This window comes from Ictalurus punctatus, chromosome 2 (assembly GCF_001660625.3).
Source record: "Ictalurus punctatus breed USDA103 chromosome 2, Coco_2.0, whole genome shotgun sequence".
NCBI classification, from domain to species: domain Eukaryota; kingdom Metazoa; phylum Chordata; class Actinopteri; order Siluriformes; family Ictaluridae; genus Ictalurus; species Ictalurus punctatus.
In genome coordinates, this window is record NC_030417.2 from 32501 (window position 1) to 60396 (window position 27896).

The 27896-nt window shown below is 43.6% G+C and overlaps 4 protein-coding genes across 6 annotated transcripts in view; 2 read left to right on the top strand and 2 right to left on the bottom strand.

The window, feature by feature from the left end:
- The window catches only part of slc35a1 (solute carrier family 35 member A1), a 7179-nt gene extending 1043 nt beyond the window's left edge, over positions 1 to 6136 (top strand). The window contains exons 3-8 of the mRNA XM_017450853.3: positions 1479 to 1635; positions 1880 to 2032; positions 2233 to 2299; positions 2441 to 2617; positions 5070 to 5204; positions 5363 to 6136. Coding sequence (XP_017306342.1) covers positions 1479 to 1635; positions 1880 to 2032; positions 2233 to 2299; positions 2441 to 2617; positions 5070 to 5204; positions 5363 to 5499 — 826 coding nt within the window. The 3' untranslated portion in view covers positions 5500 to 6136. The remainder of the gene's footprint in view (positions 1 to 1478; positions 1636 to 1879; positions 2033 to 2232; positions 2300 to 2440; positions 2618 to 5069; positions 5205 to 5362) is intronic.
- On the bottom strand, positions 6132 to 11741 carry rars2 (arginyl-tRNA synthetase 2, mitochondrial). The gene is made up of 20 exons (XM_017450790.2): positions 11495 to 11741; positions 11334 to 11407; positions 11083 to 11185; positions 10850 to 10933; positions 10493 to 10590; positions 10341 to 10396; positions 9839 to 9922; positions 9651 to 9727; positions 9378 to 9536; positions 9081 to 9187; positions 8890 to 8985; positions 8521 to 8581; positions 8332 to 8408; positions 7840 to 7964; positions 7658 to 7725; positions 7196 to 7305; positions 6981 to 7076; positions 6705 to 6779; positions 6442 to 6505; positions 6132 to 6285 (listed from the first exon to the last, which is right to left on the bottom strand). Exons 1-20 carry the CDS (start codon positions 11528 to 11530, stop codon positions 6199 to 6201), a joined length of 1737 nt encoding a protein of 578 aa, XP_017306279.1. The 5' UTR covers positions 11531 to 11741; the 3' UTR covers positions 6132 to 6198.
- Positions 11742 to 12974: 1233 nt separating this feature from the next.
- Positions 12975 to 16164, bottom strand: akirin2 (akirin 2). The gene is made up of 5 exons (XM_017450864.3): positions 15679 to 16164; positions 15015 to 15125; positions 14244 to 14393; positions 13743 to 13814; positions 12975 to 13533 (listed from the first exon to the last, which is right to left on the bottom strand). Exons 1-5 carry the CDS (start codon positions 15845 to 15847, stop codon positions 13523 to 13525), a joined length of 513 nt encoding a protein of 170 aa, XP_017306353.1. The 5' UTR covers positions 15848 to 16164; the 3' UTR covers positions 12975 to 13522.
- A 2105-nt stretch (positions 16165 to 18269) lies between these two features.
- On the top strand, positions 18270 to 26832 carry syncrip (synaptotagmin binding, cytoplasmic RNA interacting protein). 3 transcript variants are annotated; one of them, XM_017450768.3, is made up of 12 exons: positions 18271 to 18442; positions 19363 to 19522; positions 19968 to 20086; positions 20193 to 20300; positions 20835 to 20948; positions 21254 to 21430; positions 21764 to 21899; positions 21998 to 22203; positions 22357 to 22506; positions 22662 to 22783; positions 22908 to 23256; positions 24681 to 26832. In XM_017450768.3, the coding sequence occupies exons 2-12, from the start codon at positions 19375 to 19377 to the stop codon at positions 24720 to 24722; spliced, it is 1671 nt and encodes a 556-aa protein (XP_017306257.1). In that variant the 5' UTR covers positions 18271 to 18442; positions 19363 to 19374; the 3' UTR covers positions 24723 to 26832. The 3 variants fall into 3 exon arrangements, with proteins under 3 accessions (XP_017306248.1, XP_017306257.1, XP_017306265.1); XM_017450776.3 differs by having other exon boundaries at positions 24684 to 26832; XM_017450759.3 differs by lacking the exon at positions 24681 to 26832 and having other exon boundaries at positions 18270 to 18442; positions 22908 to 24014.
- The last annotated feature ends 1064 nt before the right edge of the window (positions 26833 to 27896 follow it).

A 27896-nucleotide genomic window follows, 5' to 3' on the forward strand; every position in this document is an offset into this window, starting at 1 on the left:
ACTCTCACACGCTCACTCACACTCTCACACACTCTCACACACTCACTCTCACTCACTCACACACTCTCACACACTCACTCTCACTCACTCACACACTCTCACACGCTCACTCACACTCTCACACACTCACTCTCACTCACACACTCTCACACACTCACTCTCACTCACACACTCTCACACACTCACTCTCACTCACTCACACACACTCACACGCTCACTCACTCTCACACACTCTCACACACTCACTCTCACTCACACACACACACTCACTCTCACTCACTCACACACGCTCACTCACACTCTCACACACTCTCACTCACTCACTCTCACTCACTCACTCACTCACACACTCTCACTCACTCTCACACACTCTCACACACTCACTCACACACTCTCACACACTCACTCACACACTCACTCACACACTCACTCTCACTCACTCACACACTCTCACACTCTCACTCACTCTCACACACTCACTCTCACTCACTCACACACACTCACACGCTCACTCACACTCTCACACACTCTCACACACTCACTCTCACTCACTCTCACACGCTCACTCACACTCTCACTCACTCACACACTCTCACACGCTCACACTCTCACTCACTCTCACAGACTCACTCTCACTCACTCACACACTCTCACACACTCACTCACACACTCTCACACACTCACTCTCACTCACTCACTCACACACTCTCACACTCTCACACTCACTCTCACACACTCTCACACGCTCACTCACACACTCTCTCACACACTCACTCTCACTCACTCACACACTCTCACACACTCTCACACACTCACTCACACACTCTCACACACTCTCACACACTCACTCTCACTCATGCACACACTCTCACACACTCACACTCACTCACACACTCACTCTCACACACTCTCACACACTCACTCTCACTCACGCACACACTCTCACACACTCACACTCACTCACACACTCACTCTCACACACTCTCACACACTCACTCTCACTCACTCACACACTCTCACACACTCACTCTCACTCACTCACACTCACTCTCACTCACACACTCTCACACACTCACACTCACTCACACACTCACTCTCACACACTCTCACACACTCACTCTCACACACTCACTCTCACTCACTCACACACTCTCACACGCTCACACACACTCACACACTCACACACACTCACTCTCACACACTCTCACACACTCTCACACTCACTCTCACACACTTACTCACTCACACTCACTCTCACACACTCACACACTCTCACACACTCTCTCACACTCACTCTCACACACTCACTCACACTCACTCACACACTCTCACACACTCACTCACACACACTCGCATACACACACCCACACACACTCACTCTTACACACTGTGACTGTATGTTATTATTCATATTAATAATGTACTAGATTAAGTGAATTAAATTATTGTGTGTGTGTGTGTGTGTGTGTGTGTGTCAGTGAGACAGGTGGGTTGAATAGGTGTAAGGGTGTGGTTGTAGAACAGGTCTTTAATCCTGTAGATCTGTTGAAGCTCAGCGTGCCGTCTGTAGTTTATGCCGTACAGAACAACATGGCCTTCCTCGCTCTCAGTAACCTGGATGCAGCTGTCTATCAGGTACACACCCTGTCTGTCTGTCTGTCTATCAGGTATACACCCTGTCTGTCTGTCTGTCTGTCTATCAGGTACACACCCTGTCTGTCTGTCTGTCTGTCAGGTACATACACTGTCTGTCTGTCTGTCAGGTACACAAACTGTCTGTCTGTCTGAACTGTTCATTTACTGTTTACATTTGTTTCCGGTTCCTCTCCGGTTCCTCTCCGGTTCCTCTCCGGTTCCTCTCCCGTGTCACCGTCTGTAGGTAACGTATCAGCTGAAGATCCCGTGTACGGCTCTGTGCACCGTGCTGATGCTGAACCGTTCTCTCAGCCGCATTCAGTGGTTCTCCGTCTTCATGCTGTGTCTGGGGGTCATCCTGGTCCAGTGGAAACCTGCTGAGCTCACTAAGGTCCAGGTGAGAACACAAACACACACACACACACACACACACACACACACTCCAGAGATTCTGCTGTGGACTCAGCAGGTTGTGTTTTGAATTCAGATGATAACATCTTGCTCTTTAGACCATTATGATCAAGAGTTCTGAATTGTAAACTCCTTCCAGAACCCTGTAGAGCAAAGTGAACATCTCCGTCATGTCACTGTTCTCAGGTGGAGCAGAACCCTGTTGTGGGCTTTGGGGCCATCGCCATCGCGGTCCTCTGTTCTGGATTTGCAGGTTTGAGTTCATTCTGGCTTTATTACAGCTCACAGCCTGTAATAGTGCACCTGTCACTCCTGGACTTTCACATGTTGTGTGACACCCCTGCTGTGTGTGTGTGTGTGTGTGTGTGTGTGTGTGTGTGTGTGTGTGTTTCAGGCGTGTACTTTGAGAAGGTGTTGAAGAGCTCGGAGACGTCTCTGTGGGTGAGGAACATTCAGATGTACCTGTCGGGGATCTGCATCACGCTGCTGGGTGTGTTCATGAACAACGGAGCGCAGGTGATGGAGAAAGGCTTCTTCTTCGGCTACACACCGTGGGTCTGCTTCGTCGTCTGTGAGTCTTACACACACACACACGCACACACACACACACACACACACACACACTTCAATGTTAAGTTCACTTCCTGTGAACAGCATGTTTTTTGTTTTTTACATAAATGAGTATTATTAATTACACTCTCAGAAAAAGTACTTTTGTCAGCACAGTGTCACCCTCAAATGCTTTAGTACCTTTAGTACCTTTACTACACCTGGAAAGGTTTATGTAGTGAACCACTGAAGCTTTGCTCTGAAAACTAATTACAGTGAATATAAAAAGTTTACACACCCCTGTTACAGTGGCAGGATTTTGTGATATAAAAATTAATCCAAGTTAAATTATATCAGAACTTTTTCTATCATTATTATTATTATATATCCTTATATCATTAATATATATCATTATTATTATTATTATTATTATTATTATTATAATATATCATCATATATCATTATTATTATTATTATATATCATTATTATATATCATCATATATCATTATTATATATCCTTATATCATTAATATATCATTATTATTATTATTATTACATATCATTATCATTATTATTATATATCATTATTATATATCATTATTATTATTATATATCATCATATATCATTATTATTATTATTATTATATATCATTATTATTATTATTATATATCGTCATATATCATTATTATATATTATTATTATTATTACATATCATTATCATCATTATTATATATTATTATTATATATCATTATCATATATTATTATATATCATCATATCATTATTATATATTATTATATATCATCATATATTATTATTATATATCATCATATATCATTATTATATATCATTATCATATATTATTATTATTATTATTATTATCATGATCATATATCATTATATATTATTATCATATATCATTATTATTATCATATATCATTATTATATATTATTATTATTATATATCATTATCATATATTATTATTATTATTATTATTATTATTATTATATAATTAATATATATCATTATTATATAAACATCAACAGACAAACACACAGAAATGTTTTTCAGGAAAAAAAAACTTCCCCAAATGCCCAGCCTAACTCCAGATTAACTCCAAATAAAATCCAGATGTTCCTATGGGATTGTCCTGACATCTTCTGGATAACATCTAACTGGAAAAGCCCTGGACCACAAAGAGCTTACAGAGCAGGTACAGGATCTCACTGTTGAAAAACATTAATGGAGCACTAAAGATAATCAACACGTGGTTGGAATATGGCACGGCAGTGACACTACTGAGATCAGGACGCCCCTCTAAACCTGACGAGAAGATCAGGAGAAAACTGCTCAGGGAAGCTGCTGAGAGGCCTACAGCAACATTAAAAGAACTGCAGTAATCTCCCTACATGTGATAATCTCCTGAATTCTTCATATCTCTGGGCTATGGGGTATAAATACATACATACATACATACATACATACATACATACATCCAATCTCCCAAACCCATGTGGAATAATGTGTTCTGGTCTGATGAGACCAAAGTTGAGCTTTTTGGCCATAATACTAAAAGACATGTGTGGCAGAAAAAAAACACAGCACATCTCCAGAAGAACCCGATCCCCACGGTGAAGCACGGTGGTGAAGCACGGTGGTGAAGCACGGTGGTGAAGCACGGTGGTGAAGCACGGTGGTGAAGCACGGTGGTGAAGCACGGTGGTGAAGCACAGTGGTGGCAGCATCACACTGGGTCTGTTCTTCTTCAGCTGCTAAAACACACGGATGAAGAGGAATTTCACCTTTCAGCACGACAACGACCCGAAACAAACCTCAAACCTCCAGATGACCAAATCTTCATCGAGATCAAGGTTGTGGAACGGTCCAGCCCTAAATCCAATCAGAGATCTGTGTGGAGACCTGAAGAGGGCAGTGTACGGGACACGCCCAGACCATCTGACGGAGTTAGAACGCTTTAATAAAGAAGAATGGTATAATATTACCCGATTATTACCGGCTAATTATTAGTTTAGGGGTGTGCAAACTTATGCAACCAAGGTATTGTTCTTTTTTTTTCCCCTAAAGTGATTGTTTTTTACTTTAATTAACAGTTTAAATTTCACAATAACAGTAGAAAATGTTCTGATGTGATTTATCTTGGTTTCATTTTGTTACATCACAAAAACCTGCCATTTGAACAGGGGCGTGTAAACTTTTTATATCCACAGTACAGTCCGTTGATGTGCTGTTAATCATTTTATATGTCGCTGTATGCGTGTGTCTAAAAGGTTCCACTCCTGCAGCAAGGAAAAGTACCGTTTAGTACCTTTCTCTGGAAAATAAAGCATTAACAGTAAACAGTAAAAAAACGCCTTAATAAACATTTCAAACGTTTTAAAATTGAAAAAACTGTTGATGAGTGAAGTGCTGGTGTGTGTCCATGTGGTATGAGCTGATGGTGTGTGTGTGTAGTTTTAGCCAGTGTCGGTGGTCTCTACACGTCTGTGGTGGTGAAATACACAGATAACATTATGAAGGGCTTCTCTGCGGCGGCGGCCATCGTCCTCTCCACCATCGCCTCCGTCACGCTGTTCGGCCTGCAGATCAGTGAGTGTCCACGCCCCCGCGCTCTGATTGGCTGAGAGGGTGTATGAGGTGTACAGAGAGAGAAACAGAATGAAAGTTATTAGCAGGTTATGAAACGTTACAGTACGTGTTTATAAAGTGTGTGTATGTGTGTGTGTGTGTGTTTTCCCCTCCTCCAGCTGTGACGTTCTCCACCGGCGCGCTGCTCGTCTGCGTCTCCATTTACATGTACGGTTTACCCAAACAGGACACCAGCACGCTAACCAAAGCTAGCGAAGATGATAAGGCTAGCAGAGAGAAGCTAGTCACCGTGTGAGGACGAAGCCGAGACGAGGAGACGCTCCACACGTCTGTGTCTGTAAAACACTAGTTCATTCTGTCATGTCTCCATTTCATGGTGGAGCCGGAGACTAGCCTGGACAGAAAAAAGGGGGTGGGGCCAACAGGAAACTGGATGAATCCAGAAACTTTTGAAAATGTGTTAATTATTTCTTTAATGGGATTCAATGTGCCAATCAACTTGCCTTTCCTTTCCTGTCACTTTTTTTTACTTTCAGCCCCTGTTCCCTACACGCTGGGAAGTGCACTAGGGCTGTTCCCTATCCCCTAGACTAGTGTTGGACACTACCCTGCAGTGCATTGTGGGATATCAGAGATGGGCTGGATTTTCTGCACTCTGTTTTCAAATGTGATTTTATAAGAAAGTTTGATGTAGGAAGCAGCCACGGCCGTATAAGGCGAACCTAATTTACATATTACCTTATAAGGATTATCTCATTTACATATTTAGTGTTTTGAATGCTATTCACGCCTCTATTACTTATTACACACACACACAGAAGTGTTGATTAAGGTTTTATCAGGTGGTATATGACTGTATGTGTGTGGTTATCCTGGGATTCTGGCAGTAAGTTCAGTAATGATAGGTGTGAAATAAATCACTCGCACTTCTCCATCAGCATTTTTATTTCTATTATATTTGCACAGTGTGATAAATGTTTCTACACATTCAGTTTCACATTTTCTCCACCGGCGTTACACCTAGAATCTTCATCCCATTGGCCAGGACTGAGCATGTGCCTGCGAAGAGGTGGAGCCTGGCCTGTCAATCAGAGAAATGGGAGGGGCCACAGAGAGAGAGAGAGACAGAGAAATTATTTGACAAATTACTGCCCAAGTCCAATCTACCAGCAAATCTGAAGGTCAGAATGTGTGTGTGTGTGTGTGTGTGTGTAAGAGAGATTTTAGCTGTAATTACCTGAGCCACAGCTGTAGCGCTTCCTTTTACCGGCAAATCTCTGTGGGCCAAGGACACCAAATGACTGAAAACACACACACACACACACACACACACACACACACACACACACACACACACAGAGTTACAGAGATCATGACCTGCTTTAAACTGGTGTAAGTGTGTGATGTGGTATACACGTGTCTGTTCGGTGATGTGTCTGTTCGGTGATGTGGCGTTGGGGTGTGACGTGGTGTGACGGTGTAGGCGTGTTGGGGTTGTACCACAGCGTGAGCAGGAAGTTGACGAGGTAACGCGGCTGCAGCTCGAGCACACACTGACGCAGAACCTCATCGTACCTGAGAACAGAGGAGCAGGTGAGGGTTAGAACACCACTACACACTTCTGGGCTGTGTCCCAAATCTCTCTCACTGCTCCCTACACTGGAGCATCATGAGCACTACCACAGAGTACACTAGATCACACGCTCACTTTCATCTACAGGGTTCTACAGTGGAGAACTGTTACACTGATCATTTAGAACCGAGCTAGAACCCTACCTCAGTAAGTGCTGCAGGATGGAAATGCTCCTGTGGTCCTGAAGGTGAGACGCGTCCAAGTGTGTGTGAGTCTCGTCTCCGTGCGTCCTCAACAAACTACACACACACACACACACACACACACACACACACACAGAGTTCAAGTGTGTGCTATACAGTAGAGGACACAATGAAGTGTGTCCTCATGTAAGTATAGACAGTGAGTGTGTGTGTACCTGCGCAGGCGAGCGTGTGTGTACTGCAGAAAGACACCAGTGTCGCCCTGAGCCTGTAACACCCGCTCCCAATCAAACGCATAATCTGCCTTCAGGGGACCTTTAAAGTCCTGAAAAACACACACACATTTACAGCAGTATGATAAACATCTGTAGAAGTGTATTCGTTTATGAATGTGCTCGGTTTACCTGAACAGTAATAAAACACACACACACACACACACACACACACACACACACACACACACACACACACAGGTACATGAGTGTGTGAAGCGGATGTTCCAGCCCTGGCTCTGCCTAGGACACTTCATGATTGGTTCATTCCTGCTCTGACTCCGCCCCCTGATCATTACTACCTCCTAGTACTAATAAGAAACAGCGGGGAACAGGCTGATTGTGTGTGTGTGTGTGTGTGTGTGTGTGTGTGTGTGTGTGTGTGTGAGAGAGAGAGAGAGATACCTGGATGATGAGAGCGCTGATTCCAATCTGATCTGCTGTCAGCTCTGGATCACACACAACTTTAGATGCTGCAACACACACCATTATATTCATCATCATCATCACCATCATCATCACCAGTTGTGTGTGTTTACTGTGTGTGTGTGTGTGTGTGTGTGTGTGTGTGTGTGTGTGTGTGTTACTCTTGGACTGGTTCATGTTGTGCATCATTCTGTTTCGTGCTTCATCGATCACATCCTCCAGAAACACCACGTCTCCACGCCGTGTACTCATCCCCTTCACCAAACCGAACGGCACGTGCACACACCTGCACACACACACACTTCTTTAGTTGAAGGCACTGCTTAGCATAAACACTGGTATAATTACACATACACACACACATACATATATACATACATATACATATATATATATATTATATATATATATATATATATATATAAACGAACACTTATCTATTATTGTATCTAGTGAGCTAATCTATAGTGGTGTTGTCACATAACTGTGTTCATGATCAACCAATTAGATTTCACTTAAGCTCCGCCCTCACCGACCCTCTGGGTCCTCCTGTCTCTCAGCAACATCGGGATCTTTATTATTAATATTATTATTATTATTATTATAATTATATGAATTGATTTCTTGATTTAAATAGCTGTTAGTGCAGTCACCTGTGAGCCCAGGTGTGTCCCATCACACGGAGGATCTGGAAGAGCTGCTGGAAATGAACCGACTGACTCTTATCTGTCTTAAAGAGATGAAACAGTGTGTTTTAATCATGGAACCCGTCTTATCCTCTTTCTCTCTCACACACTCACAGGGATGATGTGATAAGGATGTGTGTGTGTTCTGTATCTCACCACGTAGATCATCTCATCAAAGCCGAATGTCTGTTTACGCTCCAGAGCTGCAGCCACGTCCCTGAAAACACACCATCATCACCACCCTGTTAAACCCCGCCCACACCACCATCACCACCCTGTTAAACCCCGCCCACACCACATCACCACCCTGTTAAACCCCGCCCACACCACATCACCACCCTGTTAAACCCCGCCCACACCACCACCCTGTTAAACTCCGCCCACACCACCATCACCACCCTGTTAAACTCCGCCCACACCACCATCACCACCCTGCTAAACTCCACCCACACCACCACCACCCTGTTAAACTCCGCCCACACCTGAGTGTGTGTGTGTGAGAGAGAGAGAGAGAGAGAGACTGACCTGGTGATGTAGAGTGAGGTTCCGTCACTGCGCACTACAGTGGAATATGATGACATGTCTCCCTGTTCACTCAGATCCACCACTCCTGTTCCCTTCCTGTTAATCAGCCAATCACAATCAGCGCTATATCAGTCACTGTGACTAATCACAGACTCATTTTGTGTGTGTGTGTGTGTGTGTGTGTGTCTCACTCTGTGGTCTTCAGCAGGCCGCGTGTCCGCAGATCGTTCAACACCTCCTGAGTTTTACTCTGATGGAAAGATTCACCTGAGTAATGATCAAAGTGCACACCTAAACGCTGAGACAGTGAGACAGGAGAGAGAGAGACAGGGGAGAGAGAGAGAGAGAGAGAGAGAGAGAGAGAGAGAGAGAGCGAGAGAGAGAGAGGGAGTATGAATAATTGCATTAACGTTAATCAGGTGGTAATTGGTTAATGGTCAGCGTCATCAGTGTGATTAGTGTTAATTAGCTTGTTAGCAGTATGCTACCTGATAGATCCTCCTGTACTCCTGCACTGTAATTTCTCGGAACTGTTTCCATAGCAACAGCGCCTGCTCATCATGCTGCTCCAGGCATCTGTAGAACTCTGCAGCATCTGATCGTAGGCTCTCATCATGCTCTGCTTCCCGGTTCACCTGGACATACACCTGTTTCTCACACACACACACACACACACACACACACACACACACACTCCTATTCCTTACACCCAGTGTGATTTACTAAAGACACAGTATACACACATCATACAACACACAAACCTCAAACAGGTGCTGCAGTGCGTTCTCCTTCAGCTTCTCCTGTGAGCCCAGACGCTGAAATCCCGCCCCCAACAACCCTGACACACACACACACACACACACACAAACACACACAGGATGAATCAGGTTTCCATTAAACTGTGTAATAATGTTATATTCTGTTTATAGTGACATACACACACACACACCGAACTGCATGCCCCAGTCTCCTAAATAATTAACTCGTATGACATCGTTTCCCAGAGCCTGCTTCAGATTGGCGATGAAGTGACCTACAGCGCGCACACACACACACACACACACACACACAGTCTCAGTATAACGTAATAACAGTGTGCTAACAGGAGAAAGATTACAGTGCTACGATATAAAGTGTTTAAAGAGTAGTCCTCGCTCACATTTACATATTTATTTGCATATTAATCAGGAGAATTACTGTAAACACTGATTTATGCGCATATATAACGTTTGCACATTGTTTAGACATCACAGGATCAAAAATATTTTATGGATTTGTTAAACATCTCATCTGCATATTTATTTATTTATTTATTGATGTGTACACATTGTACTTATTTGCATATTCATTTATTGTTAAGAATAAACAGCAAAAAAATCTAGGGATTGTTCAGAGGGCTCATTTGCATATTATACATTATTAATGAGGGAATCCGTTGTTAACTCTCTCACCGATGATGGTGGATCTCAGATGTCCAGCGTGGAACTTCTTGGCGATGTTTGGTGAGCTGAAAGATGTGAAGATGATAAATTATTAAACACTACAGATCAGATGGAGCATGGCATTCGGTGGGCGGAGCCTGTACAGGTGTTTTAGCTGTTACCTGTATTCGACCAGTGTTCTCCCCCTCGGCAGGGTTCTGAGGATTTCACTCTTCACACCGAACGCCTGAGGATCCTCACGCAGCTCCGACAAAACCTTCTGCGCACACGCACACACACACACACTCAGAGAATTAAATATCACCATATAGAAAGAGAAAGACAGGAAGAGAGACAGAAAGACAGATAGGTAGAACGACAAAGTGTGAGCGACAGACATGTAGAGAGGCACAGAAACACAGAGTCTCCATGTAGATAGACAAACAAGGGGAGGCACAGACAGACACGGGTAGATAGACAGATGGGTAGAGAGACAGGCATTTAGAAAGACAGACAGGTAGAGAGACAGACAGTAGAACCTGTGCCAGCAGCAGTCTGTTGATCCTGAAACTGATGACTCCTCGGCCCATGGTCACGTCCTCAATCACACCGTTCACTTTCAGCTACCACAGAGAAACCGACCAATCAGAGAGCACCTCACACTGAGCATGTGTTTAACACACTCACATCACCCTGAACATCAGCACCGCCTTCTTCATCTTCATCATCATCATCATCACCATCAGTAGTAATCGTAGCAGTAGTGTGTTACCTGTTTGGTGATGCGCTCGGTGTGACTCAACAGATCCTCCTCAGGTGAGAGAACTCCATTTTGTACCAGAGAGCTCACAGTCAACCGGAAGTCAGGGGTCAACCTGAAAGGTCAAAGGTCACACAGGCACAAACTCACCAATGAGACACGACTACTGAGAGTTAATAACTAACGCTGCCCTGGTTTAATGTGGGGGTGTAAACTTTTGCACACTTGTTTGCTGAACCTGTGTGTGTGTATTTGTTCTTAACTGTCTCTTGGACACCGGGACGGCGGACAGCAGCGGAATGAACACCTCCTCACTTCCGCCACAGATCCTCACTAACTGTACGGGAAACAACACACGACCTGTTACACACACACACACACGGTCCGAAACTAACACACTACAGATGTTATTTCTGCACTTTACCTGTGAGGAGACACATCTCCTGAAAAAGCTCGCCATGTATACACACACACACACACACACAGCGCTGTGAAGCTAACCGCTAACACACTATCCTCGGTGTCATGTTAAGTAAAAGACTGTCATTCAGCTCACACACTCTTCAGGTGTCCTTTAAACACCGCTATCATGTTAATAACACGGTGTGCACTGTTTTAAGGCGGTTTACTGCTGCTGGCTTCACCGCACTCGGCGCTGTGAAAATGACGTCATAAAAGCGCGACGGTTGAGTCGCTCGCTACGCAGCCGTTGTTCAGGATAGCATTAACTTCCAGTGAGGTTGTTGGAGTGAGATGTTTTATTATACTGAATGTGTCCTGTGTAATGATCACAGACGATCACACTGCACCTCTTCAAGCACATCAGCTCTCATTCTCTTATAAATGGCTGTTATCTTTTTGACGGAGTTGGTGTTTTTGTCGCTGTTGTACAGGTGGAGGTGCAGGAGTTACCTGAAGAGAATAAAACTTTCCTCACTGACACCACCACATTTTACCACATCAGTGTTTACATCCATAACATCTTTCATCCAGGACAAGTTTATTATTCTGATTAACTAACTCACTCTTGGTTGTGTATCAGAAATGATCGTTAATTATCTTTGTTTATTTAATTTTTTTTATTTGTTGCATTAAAAAATGTCTGCTGTGAGATTTTATAAATGCTTACAGTAAGACACTGTGATTCCAGAAGTATGTGGACACCTGAACATCACACACAGCCCACCGTATGTGCCGGTTAAACATCTCATTCCAACACCATGAGCATTAATATGGAGTCGGTCTCCTCCATTCTTCTGGAAGGGTTTCCACTAGATTTTGGGGCGTGGCTGTGGGGATTAGTGAGTGTGATTTTGGGGCGTGGCTGTGGGGATTAGTGAGTGTGATTTGGGGGATTTTGGGGTGTGGCTGTGGTTATTAGTGTTCATTCAGCTTCAAGAGTGTTCAGTGGGGTTGAGGTCAGGGCTCTGTGCAGAACACTCGAGATCTTCTACCTTCTTCCAAGCTTCACACCATGTCTTCATGGAGATCGCTTTGTGCACAGGGGCGTCGTCATACTGGAACAGGTTTGGGTTCCTCTTAGTTCTTAGGGAAATTGTAATGCTACAGCGTACAGAGACGCTCTATAGAACAGACAAATAATGTTATTAACCAGTTAAGTACTTTTTTTAAAATAACGCTTTTCATTCTAGAACAATTTAGTGATTTTGTGTTTTTTTTAAATTAGCAATTTGTTTGTTTCCTGTAACATTTATAATCCCTTGTTAAAAGCTGAAGCTGAAATGAGTGAATCATTAATATATTCAATCCCTGAAATGTCTGGTAAGAAATGGTACACACACACACACACACATTACTGATGTAATTAAAATTTCATTAAGACTGAAATCTTATATTTTATAATGAACACATTACACTAAATAAAAAGGAGAAAGTCTTTGAAAGTTTGTGTAAACTGTTTATTTGTATACATCATCTCAACATGAAAGTCAGATAAAGTGTTAAAGCACACAGCTGTAAAACCATAACGCTCTGAGAGGAGGAGGAAAAGCAAATAATTTACAACAAAAAAACTTTCATCAAAATATATGATGATTTGTACATGTGAAGGCATTTTTACAAAGTCAAGAAAAACACTATTGCTCTCTCTCTCTCTCTCTCTCTCTCTCACACACACACACACACACACACACACACACACACCATGATGGGGAAAAAAATAAAAATTAAATGCTGATGTTTTAAAAGGCATCAAAAAAAGGAGAGCGTAATAAATATGAGGAAATCACAGCTGCCGTTTCACTGAACACACACACACACACACACACACACACACACACGGCTGAAGCGTGCAGCAGCACCGCAGACAGCTCTGAGAAATCCTTAGACTGATGTGGAATCCGGAGACGATGGGAAGTGCAGGGCCTGACGACACGAAACGTAGCTCACTCGCTACACACACACACTCACACACACACACACACACACACACTCATGACACATCTGACACACACATGTACACAGAGAGAGAGAGAAAAAGAAACAGAGTGAGTGTCAACTCAAGAGCTGCATCTCAAATCACTGTGGTTGTGTCTCAAACCATATCCCTACTGTCCTTCTGTTACCATGACAGCCGGTCACTATGTGTATGTATGTGTGTGTGTGTGTGTGTGTGTGTGTGTGTGTGTGTGGAGTATAGTGCAGTAACTCACAGCTAGCGGGCTGCTCTCCAAACCTGCGCATGAGCTGATCATGAGTGAACTTCACAAACGTGTCGTATTGTTCTACACAGGAGAAAAACACACACACACACACACACACACACCACAGTTTACACACTGAGCATTAACCCGGTTTAATATCCACATCGTCTATTTGAGTCACAGAACTAAAACATGGCATTGGGCTGTGTCCTAAATCTCTCTCTGCTCCCTTATTCCCTACACTGGAGCATCATGAGCACTATGTAGTGCACCAACACAGAGTACACTAGATCACAGGTTCACTTTCATCTACAGGGTTCTAGAGTGGAGAACTGAGTGGAGAACTTTTATACTGTGATCATATAGAACTCCACACTCATACAGTGTTAATGATAGAACATTCTAGAACACCTCTGACTCGCAGTGTGTTGTGTTGTGTGTGTGTGTTAGCATGAGCAGACACAGCAGTGTGAGAGCAGAGCGCCCCCCAGTGGAGATGATGTTGTTTACCTGCGAGTTTAGCGGTGAGAGTTTCCTCGTACTCCTCTCGTACTTTCTCCTCTCGCTCCTTCAGCTGACGCTCACAGATCAAACCCACCTGCTTCAGACTGAACAGCGGCTGTTCCCTTTTAGTGGGGGACAACGAGCCCACACACACACCTGATACACACACACACACACACACACACACACACCCCTGTAAGAGTTGTAGGACTTGGTAGTCTAATAATTAATCATGAAGCAGGTGGCGATTAGTGGTGTGTGTATGATGGTGGCGATTGGTGGTGTGTATGATGGTGGCGATTGGTGGTGTGTATGATGGCGATTGGTGGTGTGTATGATGGCGATTGGTGGTGTGTATGATGGTGGCGATTGGTGGTGTGTATGATGGCGATTGGTGGTGTGTATGATGGTGGTGATTGGTGGTGTGTATGATGGTGGTGATTGGTGGTGTGTATGATGGCGATTGGTGGTGTGTATGATGGCGATTGGTGGTGTGTATGATGGCGATTGGTGGTGTGTATGATGGTGGTGATTGGTGGTGTGCATGATGGTGGTGTGCATGATGGTGGTGTGCATGATGGTGGTGTGCATGATGGTGGTGTGCATGATGGTGGTGCGCATGATGGTGGTGCGCATGATGGTGGTGCGCATGATGGTGGTGCGCATGATGGTGGTGTATATGATGGCGATTGGTGGTGTGTATGATGGCGATTGGTGGTGTGTATGATGGCGATTGGTGGTGTGTACGATGGCGATTGGTGGTGTGTGATTAGTTACCGGTGATGGATGTACTGGGCTGAGAGTCGATAGGGGAATCTGTTAAACTGTTCTCCAGGTGTCTTCTCTTCATGCGTTTATACTCTTGTTTAATGTTGTGCAGAATTTGTTCTGATGAGATAAAATTAATCACACACACACACACTTTAATTATTATCAAGCTGTTTTAAAATAAAAGTGAAACCGTTAACATTTCTCAAAGTCAGCTGATCAACTGCACTTAGCTAGACAGCTATATAAACACCTTAACCTGGCTTTACTCCTCACACACGTTTCATCAGGACCTCATCATTTCTGACCAGAGGTTTAACAATACTGACCTGCTAACTAACTAGTAAACAAACTAACCTGTTAACTGAACTGTAATTCATGAGGATAACTGCTAACTATATAAAATCTGACGAACTCTCTAGTATTCATGTCATGAATCAATAAGTGAGATGTGAGGAAGTAAACTTGCTAATAAACTACTAACTGAGTGAGTGTAACTGACTGCACTGTAGCTGTAACTGCTAGTTAACGATATGAACAGTTAGTTAGTTAACTAGTGAGCAAGTGTATTATTAGTTAGCCAGCTAGCTGTGTGCAGCAGGACAGATGAAGTAGCTAGTTGCTAACAGGAAATGAGCAGACCTGCCACGGTGGGCTTTTACTAGTGTCTCACCTGGAGTGGGCGTGGTGTTCACCTGGCTGAAAGGTGAGGGCTCGAGGCGCAGGTACTTCCGCGGGGAGGAGGAGGGAGACACCGGGGCACAGCGCCTCCGCTTCGGGGAGTTCTGATTCATCACCGGGTCAAACTCCAGAGAGCGCTTCAGAGTGGCTCCACACGCCATCAGTCCGATCTCACAGCAACAGTCACTGTCAAAATGTCTGTCTCACCCCCTGCCTCTCACAAGACCGCCGCAGCACCAACAATAAACTTCACTTTTATCACCTCTCACTTCGTTCTTTCTCTCTAAAACCCGCCCTGAGCTAAACTATACCTTTTAACACACACCCAGTTCTGACTATTAAACTTATAAACCTGTGAAAAGTACCGGATTACCTCAGATTTAAACTGGGATCTTTGAGATCTCCTCTCCGTTTACTGCCTCCGGATTTTCACGAGAGGATCCGTGTAACCGGCCAAGCGAAAGCGAGTCAGCGCGCATGCGCAGCGACAGCGGTGGCTGACGGAAGTTGATGTAAAAAGTCTCCTCGAGCTCCCTTATTAGAAGACATAAGAAACTACATTACCCGTGCTGCACTGCGAGAGGAGTTTTTTTTCCTCTCCGGTTTAAATGCCTCCATTGGTGCTTCGGGTTTGTTTGTGGGATTTAAAAAAAGCTGACGAAGTTGAAACCCCCCAAAAACTTCCTGTTCAACGAGTCTTTGATCTTTTATTCGATTAATGGCGGTGAAAGTAAACGATTTGAGTCGTTTAGAGCCTGGAACAAGACAAACTAATAAATCTTTATGGCGTGCGGATCATTAGTGAGATAACTGTCAGCAGGTTAAGTGTGTATTTACTGAGTGACTGGATAATAAAAAGATTTCATTCATCTAAATAAATAAATAAACATTTTCGTCTAAATTAAGTCAGATATTTACACTATTTTTTCATTTTCTTGTCAGTTTTGTTTTCGTGTTTTATCCTGTAAATATTAATATTTATCTAAAGATTAGTGTTTCATTTTTTAAAAATCAAAAAATGTTTAAAACTTGTATTATTTAAAAAAAACAAAAGGTACATTTTTAAAAATCAGAATGCTCCTGATTAAACAGATTAATCATTAGCCAATTAAAATGAGTAATACTGAGGCCTTGTTTTGATTTGAAGCTGAGACAAAAATGTGTGTGTGTGTGTGTGTGTGTGTGTGTGTGTGTGTGTGTGTGTGTGTGTGTATGTATGTGTGTGTGTCCTGAAAGCTTTTACAGTCAGAGAAACGCAGTGGAAATGTGTTGTTTGGTGTCGACTCTGAAGAGTTTTATGGTTTCTGAGTCATCCTCTGACTCAATCAAGTGGATCTTCATAATAAATAAAGCAACATTACACATCATGGGTCATGATTTATCTTAAGTAAATGAATAAACATGATTCTGTTTATCTGGGATAATCTCTCGTTATCACATGCAAGCTGCTAATAAAGGAAAAATAAACAGAAAGGTATTTAAAAACGTGCTCACTGTGAATGACATTACTGGAACCTGTTTAATTACAATTTACACACATTATAATTACTCTCTGTAAATGTCTTCTTCTTCTTCTTATTATTATTATTATTATTAACATAAAATAAAACAGCTGCACATTCATTTAAGCTGGAAATAGTCCTCATTACATGTTATTCATGTATAACAAACACAGTAAATACAATCATAATGCAAAAACACTGTAAATGCTAAAAAACTAAACAAAAATCAGCAGCAAATTATACCTACCAACCATATGAAATAAATCTGAAGTTCTATTATTTCTGTAGCCAATGTTTTAAAATAGTTTTTCTTATATAATTTAAAAAATGTATACATATTTCAATAGTGTTCTTGTTATTGTTGTAAATGCTGTTGTTAGTGTTAGTGTTATTAGTATTAGTGTTGTTGATGTTAGTGTTACACTGTCCACGGTGTACCCCGCATTGTGCCCGATGCTCCCTGGGACAGGCTCCAGGTTCCCCTGAAAAGGAGTAAGTGGTAGAAGATGGATGGATGTGTTGTAACACTAATAACACACACACATATTATTAGTGTTGATGTCAGTATTGTTAGTGTTGTGTCAGTGATGTGTATTGTTAGTGATGTCAGTGTTGTTAGTGTCAGTATTGTTAGTATTAGTGTTGATGTCAGTATCAACACTGTTGTTAGTGTTGATGTCAGTGTTGTTGTTAGTCCATCCATCCATCTTCTATCTTCTAGTTTACTCCTTTTCAGGGTCACTGGCAGGGTACACCCAGGACAGGGTGCCAGTCCATCGCAGGGCGCAACGCACACACCCACACTACGGACACTTTGGACACGCCAATCAGCCTACCATGCATGTCTTTGGACTGGGGGAGGAAACCGGAGTACCCGGAGGAAACTCCACACACACAGGGCCACGGCGGGACTCGAACCCCGACCCTGGCACCACCGTGCGCCCTTTGTTGTTAGTTTTTTAGTTTATTAATACTGATGTCAGTGTTAGGGTTCAGTAGCGGTTGTGAGGCATGTAGTCTGTAAAAGCGCGCGCAGCCCCTGCTGGTGTGAGTGGGAGACCCCGCGGCGGTGTGTGAGGGAAGCCCCGCGTGAACACAGCCGCCATTTTGGTGTCTGATGAACAGGAGCCGCTGTTGTGCGGAGTCTTCAGACTCTCTCTCTCTTTTCTTTTTTAATATTTAACCATATTTCTCCCCTTTCCCCTCTGAATTAAATTCATCTGACCATCGCACCTTATCGCCCAGCACCGCAGGGTGAGTGTGTGCACTCTATGTGTGTGTGTTTATGCTGTGTGTGCGCACTCTCTCTCTCTCTTTCTCTCTCTCTCTAAATATATATATATATATATATGTATGTGTGTGTGTGTTTAAACACTCCGGCTTTGTTCGGCTTCGGTGTTTGGAAACAATGTGGAGCAGCCGGCTTTCTGCAAAATGGACACCGGGGTTAGCATTAGCGCGGATTAGCTAACGGACCCGACTGGGTTTTTATTACACATTCATTACACTTTCATCATGAAGTGTATTGGAGTGAGCGGTTATCATTTATATTCTTTAATAAGGCCTTGTGAAATGTTGTGCATTAGCGCGCTGAGGTAAACTAGCTTATCTGTCAGTGTCCTAGCATAGCTAGTTCGGCTAGCTAGCAACCGCAACGCGTTTACAGGTTTAATACACAACACGCATTTTCTTCAGGGTGTGCTTTTACAGACCACTTATTAATCTTCTATATCCACTGACATTTCTAAAAATGTAGTCGTGTACAGCCTGTAAGCGCGCTCTAGCGTCACTTAGCACAAACCTTGGTTTGGGACACGGCCCCTCGTTCACTCAGCTTCTCTCTCTCAGTGATGGTGTTGACCTGTGTGTGTGTGTGTGTGTGTGTGTTCAATCATGCGGTGCACACCATAATATTTATTTATGCTCGAACACTTATTTATTTATAGATTTGGAACATCAGGGATTCAGGGTTGATCTGTGAGGGATGTTCACTCGATTTGGAACACAGCCTGTAGGGCACTTGGAGGTGCTGTGTAGCAGTCAGTACACAAATAGTTTAGACCTCTGTTTGGAACACAGCCACTCATCTATTCCGTAAGGAAGGCGTTAGTGATCTTTAACCTCTGTTTGGGACACAGCCGGGCATCTCTAACCCTCTCTGCACTGTGTTGTAGATTTGTGACGTCATGGCATCGGATCACGTGAATGGGAACGGCACTGAGGAGCCCATGGACACATCCTCCACCGCCACACACTCGGAGAACTTCGAGGCTTTACTACAGGCTGGGTTACCGCAGAAAGTCGCAGAGAAACTCGACGAGATCTACATCGCAGGTGAGAGAACGCCGTCATCACACACAGGAAGCACTCGCTCTTCTCTTCTATCAAAGTTTAAAACCCAGAACAGTATAGGGGGCGTGTCAGAGGAGTGACACTTCTGAGGCTTTTAGATAATTTACTGAGTTCCTACAGGTCAGTGATCACAAGCTACGCCCCCTACGATGACGATAAACACACACCTGTACAGAAAGCTGCATCACAATGAGGGATCATGGGTCATGTGACCATTCTTCAGAGAGAGGATTAAAAATGTGTGTGTGTGTGTATACAGCCCTTGGTCAGTGATGATACCTGTTTGAACTCTCTCTCTGAGTGACTGAGGTTACACTGCTGTGTGCTGATCACATCTGACTGGACCAAGGGCTTTATCTCTGAGATTAACACCTGCTCTTTGCTCTCCACTCTAACATTGTGTGTGTGTGTGTGTGTGTGTGTGTAGGCCTGGTAGCACACAGTGACCTGGATGAGAGAGCTATTGAAGCTCTGAAGGAGTTTAATGAAGAAGGAGCGCTCCAGGTCCTGCAGCAGTTTAAAGAGAGCGACCTGTCTCACGTGCAAGTAAGTGTGTGTGAGAGAAACTCCAGATCTAACTCACACACATGACCCTGTGTTTTAAATGAGAGCCTGTAGAGATGAGGTGTGTGTGTGTGTGTGTGTGTTTCAGAATAAAAGTGCCTTCCTGTGTGGTGTGATGAAGACGTACAGGCAAAGAGAGAAACAAGGGACCAAAGTTACAGAATCCAGCAAAGGACCAGACGAGACCAAAATCAAAGTATGGATCATCCTACACACACACACACACACACTCGTTATAATGTTAGCGTGAACACTGGGGTTATAACCCGCCTCCCAGTTTTGCTCCACAGCACTGCTGAGTTCTGTGTTGTGATTGGTCAGAACCTGTGGATTAATTTTGTCTAAAGTAGCGCAGCTGCCAATGAACCTGTTTATTCATAATTAACACGCTCCTTCTAACGCATCATTTCTATGGTAGCAGTTCTTTCACACATGAAGGGGTGTGTGTGTGTATGTGTGATATATATGTATGTGTATATATATATATATATATATATATATATATATATATATATATATCTATATATATATATATATATATATATATATATATATATATGTGTATATATATATATGTATATATGTATGTGTGTGTATGTATGTGTGTGTGTGTGTTTACAGAAATAAAGCTGTAATTTGACTAACATTTTTAATGTAACTATAAACGGATAAAATAAACGGTAGAGAGAGGGAAGTGTGAGTTATGGAGTGGTTCCTCGGTTCTGTGCAGGCTCTACTCGAGAGAACCGGATACACACTTGATGTCACAACAGGTCAGAGGAAGTACGGAGGACCGCCACCAGAGTGTGTGTACACAGGCACTCAGCCCTCCATCGGCACGGAGGTAACGCACACACACACACACACACACTCTTCTAAATCAGAAGATCCACACTAAGGCTTTTCCACATGATGACACATGTTCTGTCCTGGAGTAATGTGTGTTACGGTGACAGTTCAACCGCTAAGATCTGACCGGATGGCCTCTGCTTGGAGTGTGTGTGTGCGTGTGCGTGTGTGTGTGTGTGTGTGTTCAATCGATCAGTAAGGTTAGGGATGAGTACAGTGTCTTAGTGATACACTTGGTGTGTGAACGCCCCTGTGTGTGTGTGTGTGTGTGTGTGTGTGTGTGTGTGTGTGTGTGTGTAGATCTTCGTGGGGAAGATCCCGCGGGATCTGTTTGAGGATGAGCTGGTGCCACTGTTTGAGAAGGCGGGGCAGATTTGGGACCTGCGGCTGATGATGGACCCCCTGAGTGGTCTGAACCGAGGATACGCCTTCATCACCTTCTGCGATAAAGACGCTGCACAGGAGGCCGTAAAGCTGGTGAGTCACCTCTCACACACACACACACACACACACACACAACATTACGTTCACCTAATTACTGCACTCAATACTGCTGTAGTTTTTTAAAATAGGTTTTATTTAACCCTTAATAAGAGGAATAAATCACTGAGGGGGCGTGTGTGTGCTGTTACAGGACAGTAATTGAGACTTTGGGCCGTTACCTGGCCGGGCTCACCTGGATTATTGCCCTGTAGTTTTATTCCTCTGATCATTACACTGTCTGTTGGCAGCTGTGAGAAGTTTATTATTTATATCAGAACGATGTGTGTGTCTGTGTGTGTGTGTGTGTGTGTGTGTGTGTGTTATCAGTATAACAATCGTGAGATCCGCCCAGGGAAACACATCGGCGTGTGTATATCGGTGGCCAACAACCGCCTTTTTGTGGGTTCCATCCCCAAGAGCAAGACAAAAGAGCAGATCCTGGAGGAATTCTCCAAAGTCACAGGTGACCTACCTGTCGTCCCGTGCTGTTTACCGCGCCGACACGGCCATGTGGGTGTTCACCTGACTAACGCTCTTCTGCCTTCTCCTCCTCCCCGTCAGAGGGTCTGAACGACGTGATCCTGTATACCCAGCCGGACGACAAGAAGAAGAACCGCGGGTTCTGTTTCCTGGAGTACGAGGACCATAAGTCTGCGGCTCAGGCTCGGCGGAGGCTGATGAGCGGGAAGGTGAAGGTGTGGGGTACGCTGGTGACGGTGGAGTGGGCCGACCCTATCGAGGACCCCGACCCTGAGATCATGGCCAAGGTGAGAGGGATTTCACAAACATAAACAAGTCTTTCTGTTGTCATGGTTACAGAGCCATCCAAACGTCTTCGTTGCTTTAATCTCTCTCTCTCTCTCTCTCTCTCTCTCTCTCTCTCTCTCTCTCTCTCTCTCTCTCTGATGTCCCCCCTCCAGGTGAAGGTGCTGTTTGTGAGGAACCTGGCGAACAGCGTGACGGAGGACATCCTGGAGAAGACGTTCGGTCAGTTTGGGAAGCTGGAGCGGGTGAAGAAGCTGAAGGACTACGCCTTCGTTCACTTTGAAGAGCGGGACGGTGCCGTGAAGGTAACTCGCACCTGACGGCTGGTGGGCGGAGTCAGTGCTTACTGTGGGATCTTTAGGACGGGCTGGTGTGTGCGTGGGCGGAGCCTGAGTGACAGACAGACATGGTGCTGATGTTAAACTTGTATTTGATAGTGTGTGTGTTTGTGTGCGTGCAGGCGCTGGAGGAGATGAACGGGAAGGAGCTGGAGGGTGAAACTGTAGAGATTGTGTTTGCGAAGCCACCTGATCAGAAGAGGAAAGAACGCAAAGCACAGAGACAAGCGGCCAAAACACAAATGTAAGTGTGTGTGTGTGTGTGTGTGTTTGTGTTAGTGTTACATCATTGTTTCAGACGCACAGTGTACACCTTCGATCTTTCTACCTGTGCTTAGTGTGTGTGATTCTGCTCCTCCTTTTTACAGGTATGACGACTATTACTACTACGGCCCCCCTCACGTACCTCCGCCCCCTCCCAGAGGGCGTGGCAGGGGCGGAGCCCGAGGCGGCTATTCGTACCCCCCAGATTATTACGGTTATGAAGATTACTATGACTACTACGGATATGACTACCACGGTTACCGTGGTGGCTACGAAGAGCCCTACTATGGCTACGATGAGTTCCAGGGGCGGAGCCAGCGTGGACCGAGAGGCGGACCCAGAGGGGGACGTGGGGCGGGGCCTCCACGTGGCAGGGCCGGGTTTCCCCAGCGTGGAGGCGCAGGAGCTGCTGGAGGAGGCGGCGCAAGGAGGAGAGGAGGCGGGGTTCGAGGGGTACGTGGCCGCGGTGGGAATGTAGGAGGCAAACGCAAAGCCGATGGCTACAGCCAGCCCGATTCCAAACGCCGGCAGATTAATAATAATAATTATAACAGTAATCAGAACTGGGGCTCGCAGCCGATCGCGCAGCAGCCGCTGCACGCTGCCGATAGTTACGGCTACAAATCTGACCAGGAGTTTTATCAGGATTCGTTCGGCCAGCAGTGGAAGTAGACCAAACCTAGGGCTTTGCTTTTGGGTTGAATTTTTTTTTTTTTTTTTTTCCTTTCTTTTTTTTTTTTTTTTTTAATGATTGGGCTCCATATAAAACATGTCAAGATTTCAAAACATGCTTTTTCTTGTACATATTTTTTTAAGCTCCACTTGGACTTCCTGTCACACTCCTTCCACACACTAGTTCTGTTTTATTTTGTAATTTGTTTTACAATCAAGTCCTACCTTTTAATCAAATTTGGAGGAGAAAAAAAAGAAAAAGATATAAAGTACAATGTGCTGAATCTTGTCTATTGGCTATTTCATGTATGTTTCTATAGCAGGTTTTTGGTCTTCATGTTTTAAGTAGGAACACGAACAGGGGGGAGAAAAAAAAGATGCAAACCAAAAGAAAACAAAAAAAATTGCTCTGTGTGTTAATGCTAGTAAAATTAGCGTGTCTTGTTTTCTTTACATTTTGGCTTGTAATCCTTTTGCTGTCTGTCTGCTGCTCTAAATAAAAACATACACGCATAACCGTGTACAAAACTCAACCAAAACGGATTGTGTTTCAAATTCATGTTTCGGCAACAAAACAAAAAAAGACAAAACCCACAAAACCCTCTCCTCAAATTTCTTTGCAAATTTTTGACCAAAGTGCCTTGTGGATGAAAAGGACGTCAGGTTTGCCTACATTAGCCTCTCAGTCTCTCTCTCTGTCTCTCTCTCTTTCTCTCTCTCTCTGTGTGTGCATGCCTGTAGAAACCACTCGTACATGTCATGGTGTCACTCGCTCCACAGGCCCTGTGTGTGATTGTGGTGCTGTATGGAGGGTGTTTTCTTACACACTTCCCTCTCCATGATTGCTAAAATGCACGTTCTGCCCCAAATTCTCCTCACTATTGACCCACAGGAGTAATCCGTGTCCTGCATGCCCCTCCCCCCTTTTCCTGCGTCTTTGTTTTCTTTTTTCCTCTCTAATTCCCTGCTGCTGTGAACTGGGGGGTGCAGTGCTGCTGGTGTCCTGCAGGGGGCAGAGCGCTGTCAGAGCTGTGCATGCTCATTAGAGGAGGGTTCACTGACTCAATGCTCTTATTAGTCTACTGTTTCCTGTGTTCATGTTTATATACTCAGCTGATCTGTGTGTGTGTGTGTGTGTGTGTGTGTGTGTGTGCGTGTGTTCATGAACATGGATCTAATCGTTCTTCCTCTTGTCACCTGACTAGCAGGGAAAAGGCCTCGAGAGCGGCGCTGACAATCCCCTCTGAGTGAAGAGCGGCTCGTTAAAGCGCAGCTTCCTCTCAGACGACGCCGGAGGACACGGCGGTAAGATGCACTTCCTGCCGTCCAAGTCCTACTTCCTGCCTTACAGGACACTAAATAACCCTGCCACCTACACACTCCATGAGCCATGAGTTCACTTTAACTCTTCCTGTGTCTGAAACAGTGCCCTGTACACTACACCCTGCACACCATGTGCACTATCAACACTGCCCTGTGCGCGTGTCCCAAACCACACACTCTATACACTATATAGGCCACTGTGGCGTGTCCCAAACCACACACCCTACACACTTTATAGGCCACTGTGGCTTGTCCCAAACCACACACCTTACACACTTTATAGGCCACTGTGGCGTGTCCCAAACCACACACCCTACACACTATATGGATCACCATCAGTCCATGGGTAGGTTTGTCCCAAACCACCTGCCCTATGCACTATATAGGCTTCCATTAGTCCACTGTGGGCGTGCCCCAAACCACACACCCTACACACTATATAAGGGACGTTATGTTTAATGGCCACAGTGCATTATGGGTATTTTATATACACTGTGTGAACACTAAGCTGTTTTAATGTTTTGTGGGTAGTGCACTATGTAGTGAGCAGGGTGCTGTTTCGGACATGGTTGTGTTTAATTGCCCCAAAGAGCTGAGCTGAGGTTTATCTCATTCTGTAAATAAATCTTTTGCACTATGTATGTTTTTTTTTCTGTTTAAAAAAAAAAAAAAAAAAAATTATATAATACAAATAATTTGTTTACTGCAGATCTGTTAGTGCCCTAGATAGAACCTGTGCACTATAGTCTATCAAAACATTAAAATGAAAACGTGTGAACAGATCACTTGAGAAGTGATGAGAGGAGTTTTACACACACATCGTGAGTGTGTGAGAGAGAGAGAGAGAGTTCTATCTGTGGCTCTGATGTGGAGGTCTGCACTCTAAAGGCATAATGTGGTTTTTTTTGTGTTTTTTTTTTTTTTTTAATTTTTTTTATTTTTAATATTCTAATATTGTTTAATGTCTTAGGTGGCCTAAGCGTTTGTGAAGTGGTTCTGTTGAGAACCTGATTTTGTGTTTGTGATGAATTGTGTAAAGTTTTTTATTTTTATCTACCTCAGTGTGGAGGTCATGTACAGACACTTTACTGAGCACACGGGGCTTTTCTACCGTTTTGTAATCGTTATTTATGCACTGGGACGACGGCCTGCCATCTGTCTGCTGTATTATAGTTCTGTTAGAACGCCATCGTCTCCTGCCCCAGCGTGCGTGTGCGTGTGCGTGTGCGTGTGTGTGTGCGTGTGTGTGTGTGTGTGAGAGAGAGAGAAACTCGGACGTCGAGTCTAAACACGCCTGGCCTTGGTCTCCTCTCGGAGCGTGTTTGTATTATAGTCATATTTTTGGATAAAGCTTTAGTGTCAGGTTTGTCATACACAAACTGAGTAGTAACTTTTTTTTTTTCTTTTTCTTTTTTTTTTTTTTTAACACAATGACTTCCTGTTTTTGTTTGTTTGTTTAGCAGGGTGCTTAAATAGACATGCACAACCGGCACTAGGTTACAGGGTAAGTTCAGCATCAGGACATGCACTGAGTGATCACCTGGTGACACTAGGGGGCAGTAGAGTGCTCACCTTCCCCAGCACCTTAAACATCATTAACACTAGCCTGGTTACTAATCATTCTACTCCTTACACACTTCCATCAGCAGACAGGAAGTGATGTGCGTAACCAGGAAGTTCACTGTGTGTGATGTCACTATGCTGGATTTACTTACAGTTGCCTCTTTTTTATTTCGTCTTTAATAAATCTACAGCCATGTCGATTCTGGGGTGTGTTAGTGTAGCATTGTTAGCGCACATGCTAGTGTGTTCCAGGTTTAACAGGGTGAAACAGGAAAGTATGCCAACTTCCTGTCAGACTGATTTTATTTTACTGTCTTTATTATTTAATTTTTTTTAAGGATGTCACAAATTTGAAATCAACTGTTGACTCTTGGTGCTTTTTTGTTTTGTTTTTTAAAAAAAGTGTTTTTTTTTTTGTTTTGTTTTGTTTTTTTATACCTTATGGCAAATAAAATGTTTTATACAGGAAAAGTGGTTTGGATTTATTTGTACAGTTATCTGGTGTAGCTTAGCTGAAACTATTTTGAAACTGAAAATCAGGAGAAATGCCTCCAAAACAGGAATATCTGAATGTTAATACGGGAGGCGGAGCTTTCTGAACTGACACACAAGGTAAACCTGATGCAATGACTGCATGAGGTGCTTTCCCCTCCTACACCTGACACCGCCCACTCTTAACCTAACTTGGTTTTACCTTGTGGGCGTGGCCTTTACAGCAATTCTCTAGTTCCCATGTGAAACCACAGTAGCTTGCTTCTAAATGTAACTATTTAAACACAAACTAAACAACACCCTGAGCCGTATGAAGATCAGTTGTGTGATTTTTACATCGCAGCTTCATATTAGCTTTGTTCTCACATTAGATTAGCAAAGCTAAACTGGCTATGTACACTGAGCAGAGAGGTACTAACGATCTCCACTACGATCAATACGTTTTCCTTCTGCTTTTAAGTTGAGAGTGGGGAACTGAAGAAATGTTAGACCACATGCGCCATCGGGTCAGTCCAGGGAAGCATTTGAGATGATTCGCTTTACAGTTTAGTATATAGTCTACAAAATAATCCACAAACTCTCTGTGAGCATGTCACTCAAATTGTGGCTTACTGTTGAGGACTGTTGCTTTGTGTTTCGCTTATGTAAATGAAATATTTAGCAAAATGATATAAGATGATTACAGGTGTAGAACCACTGCTAAATATTACAAACAACATCTTTAAATCTGTAACATAACCCAGAGGTGAGGATAACAACTCAATGATGTTACCGATGATCCTTTAATCACCTTTCTAATGACGCAGTTAGTCTTTAATCCAGTCTTATTTTAATGTGAAAATATTTACCACGATGCTGGAGTGATAAACAATGAGTTTGAGGTGAAACTGATTAAACATGGCGATAAAAATAGTCCCTTTTGTTCCACTCAGTTTATACTTCACATTTAAACTAAAGATAAAACACTCATTTAATACAGGGCTAAGCTGTTATGTCTGAAAGATAAAATAGTAGTTTGTTATTATTATTATTATTATTATTAT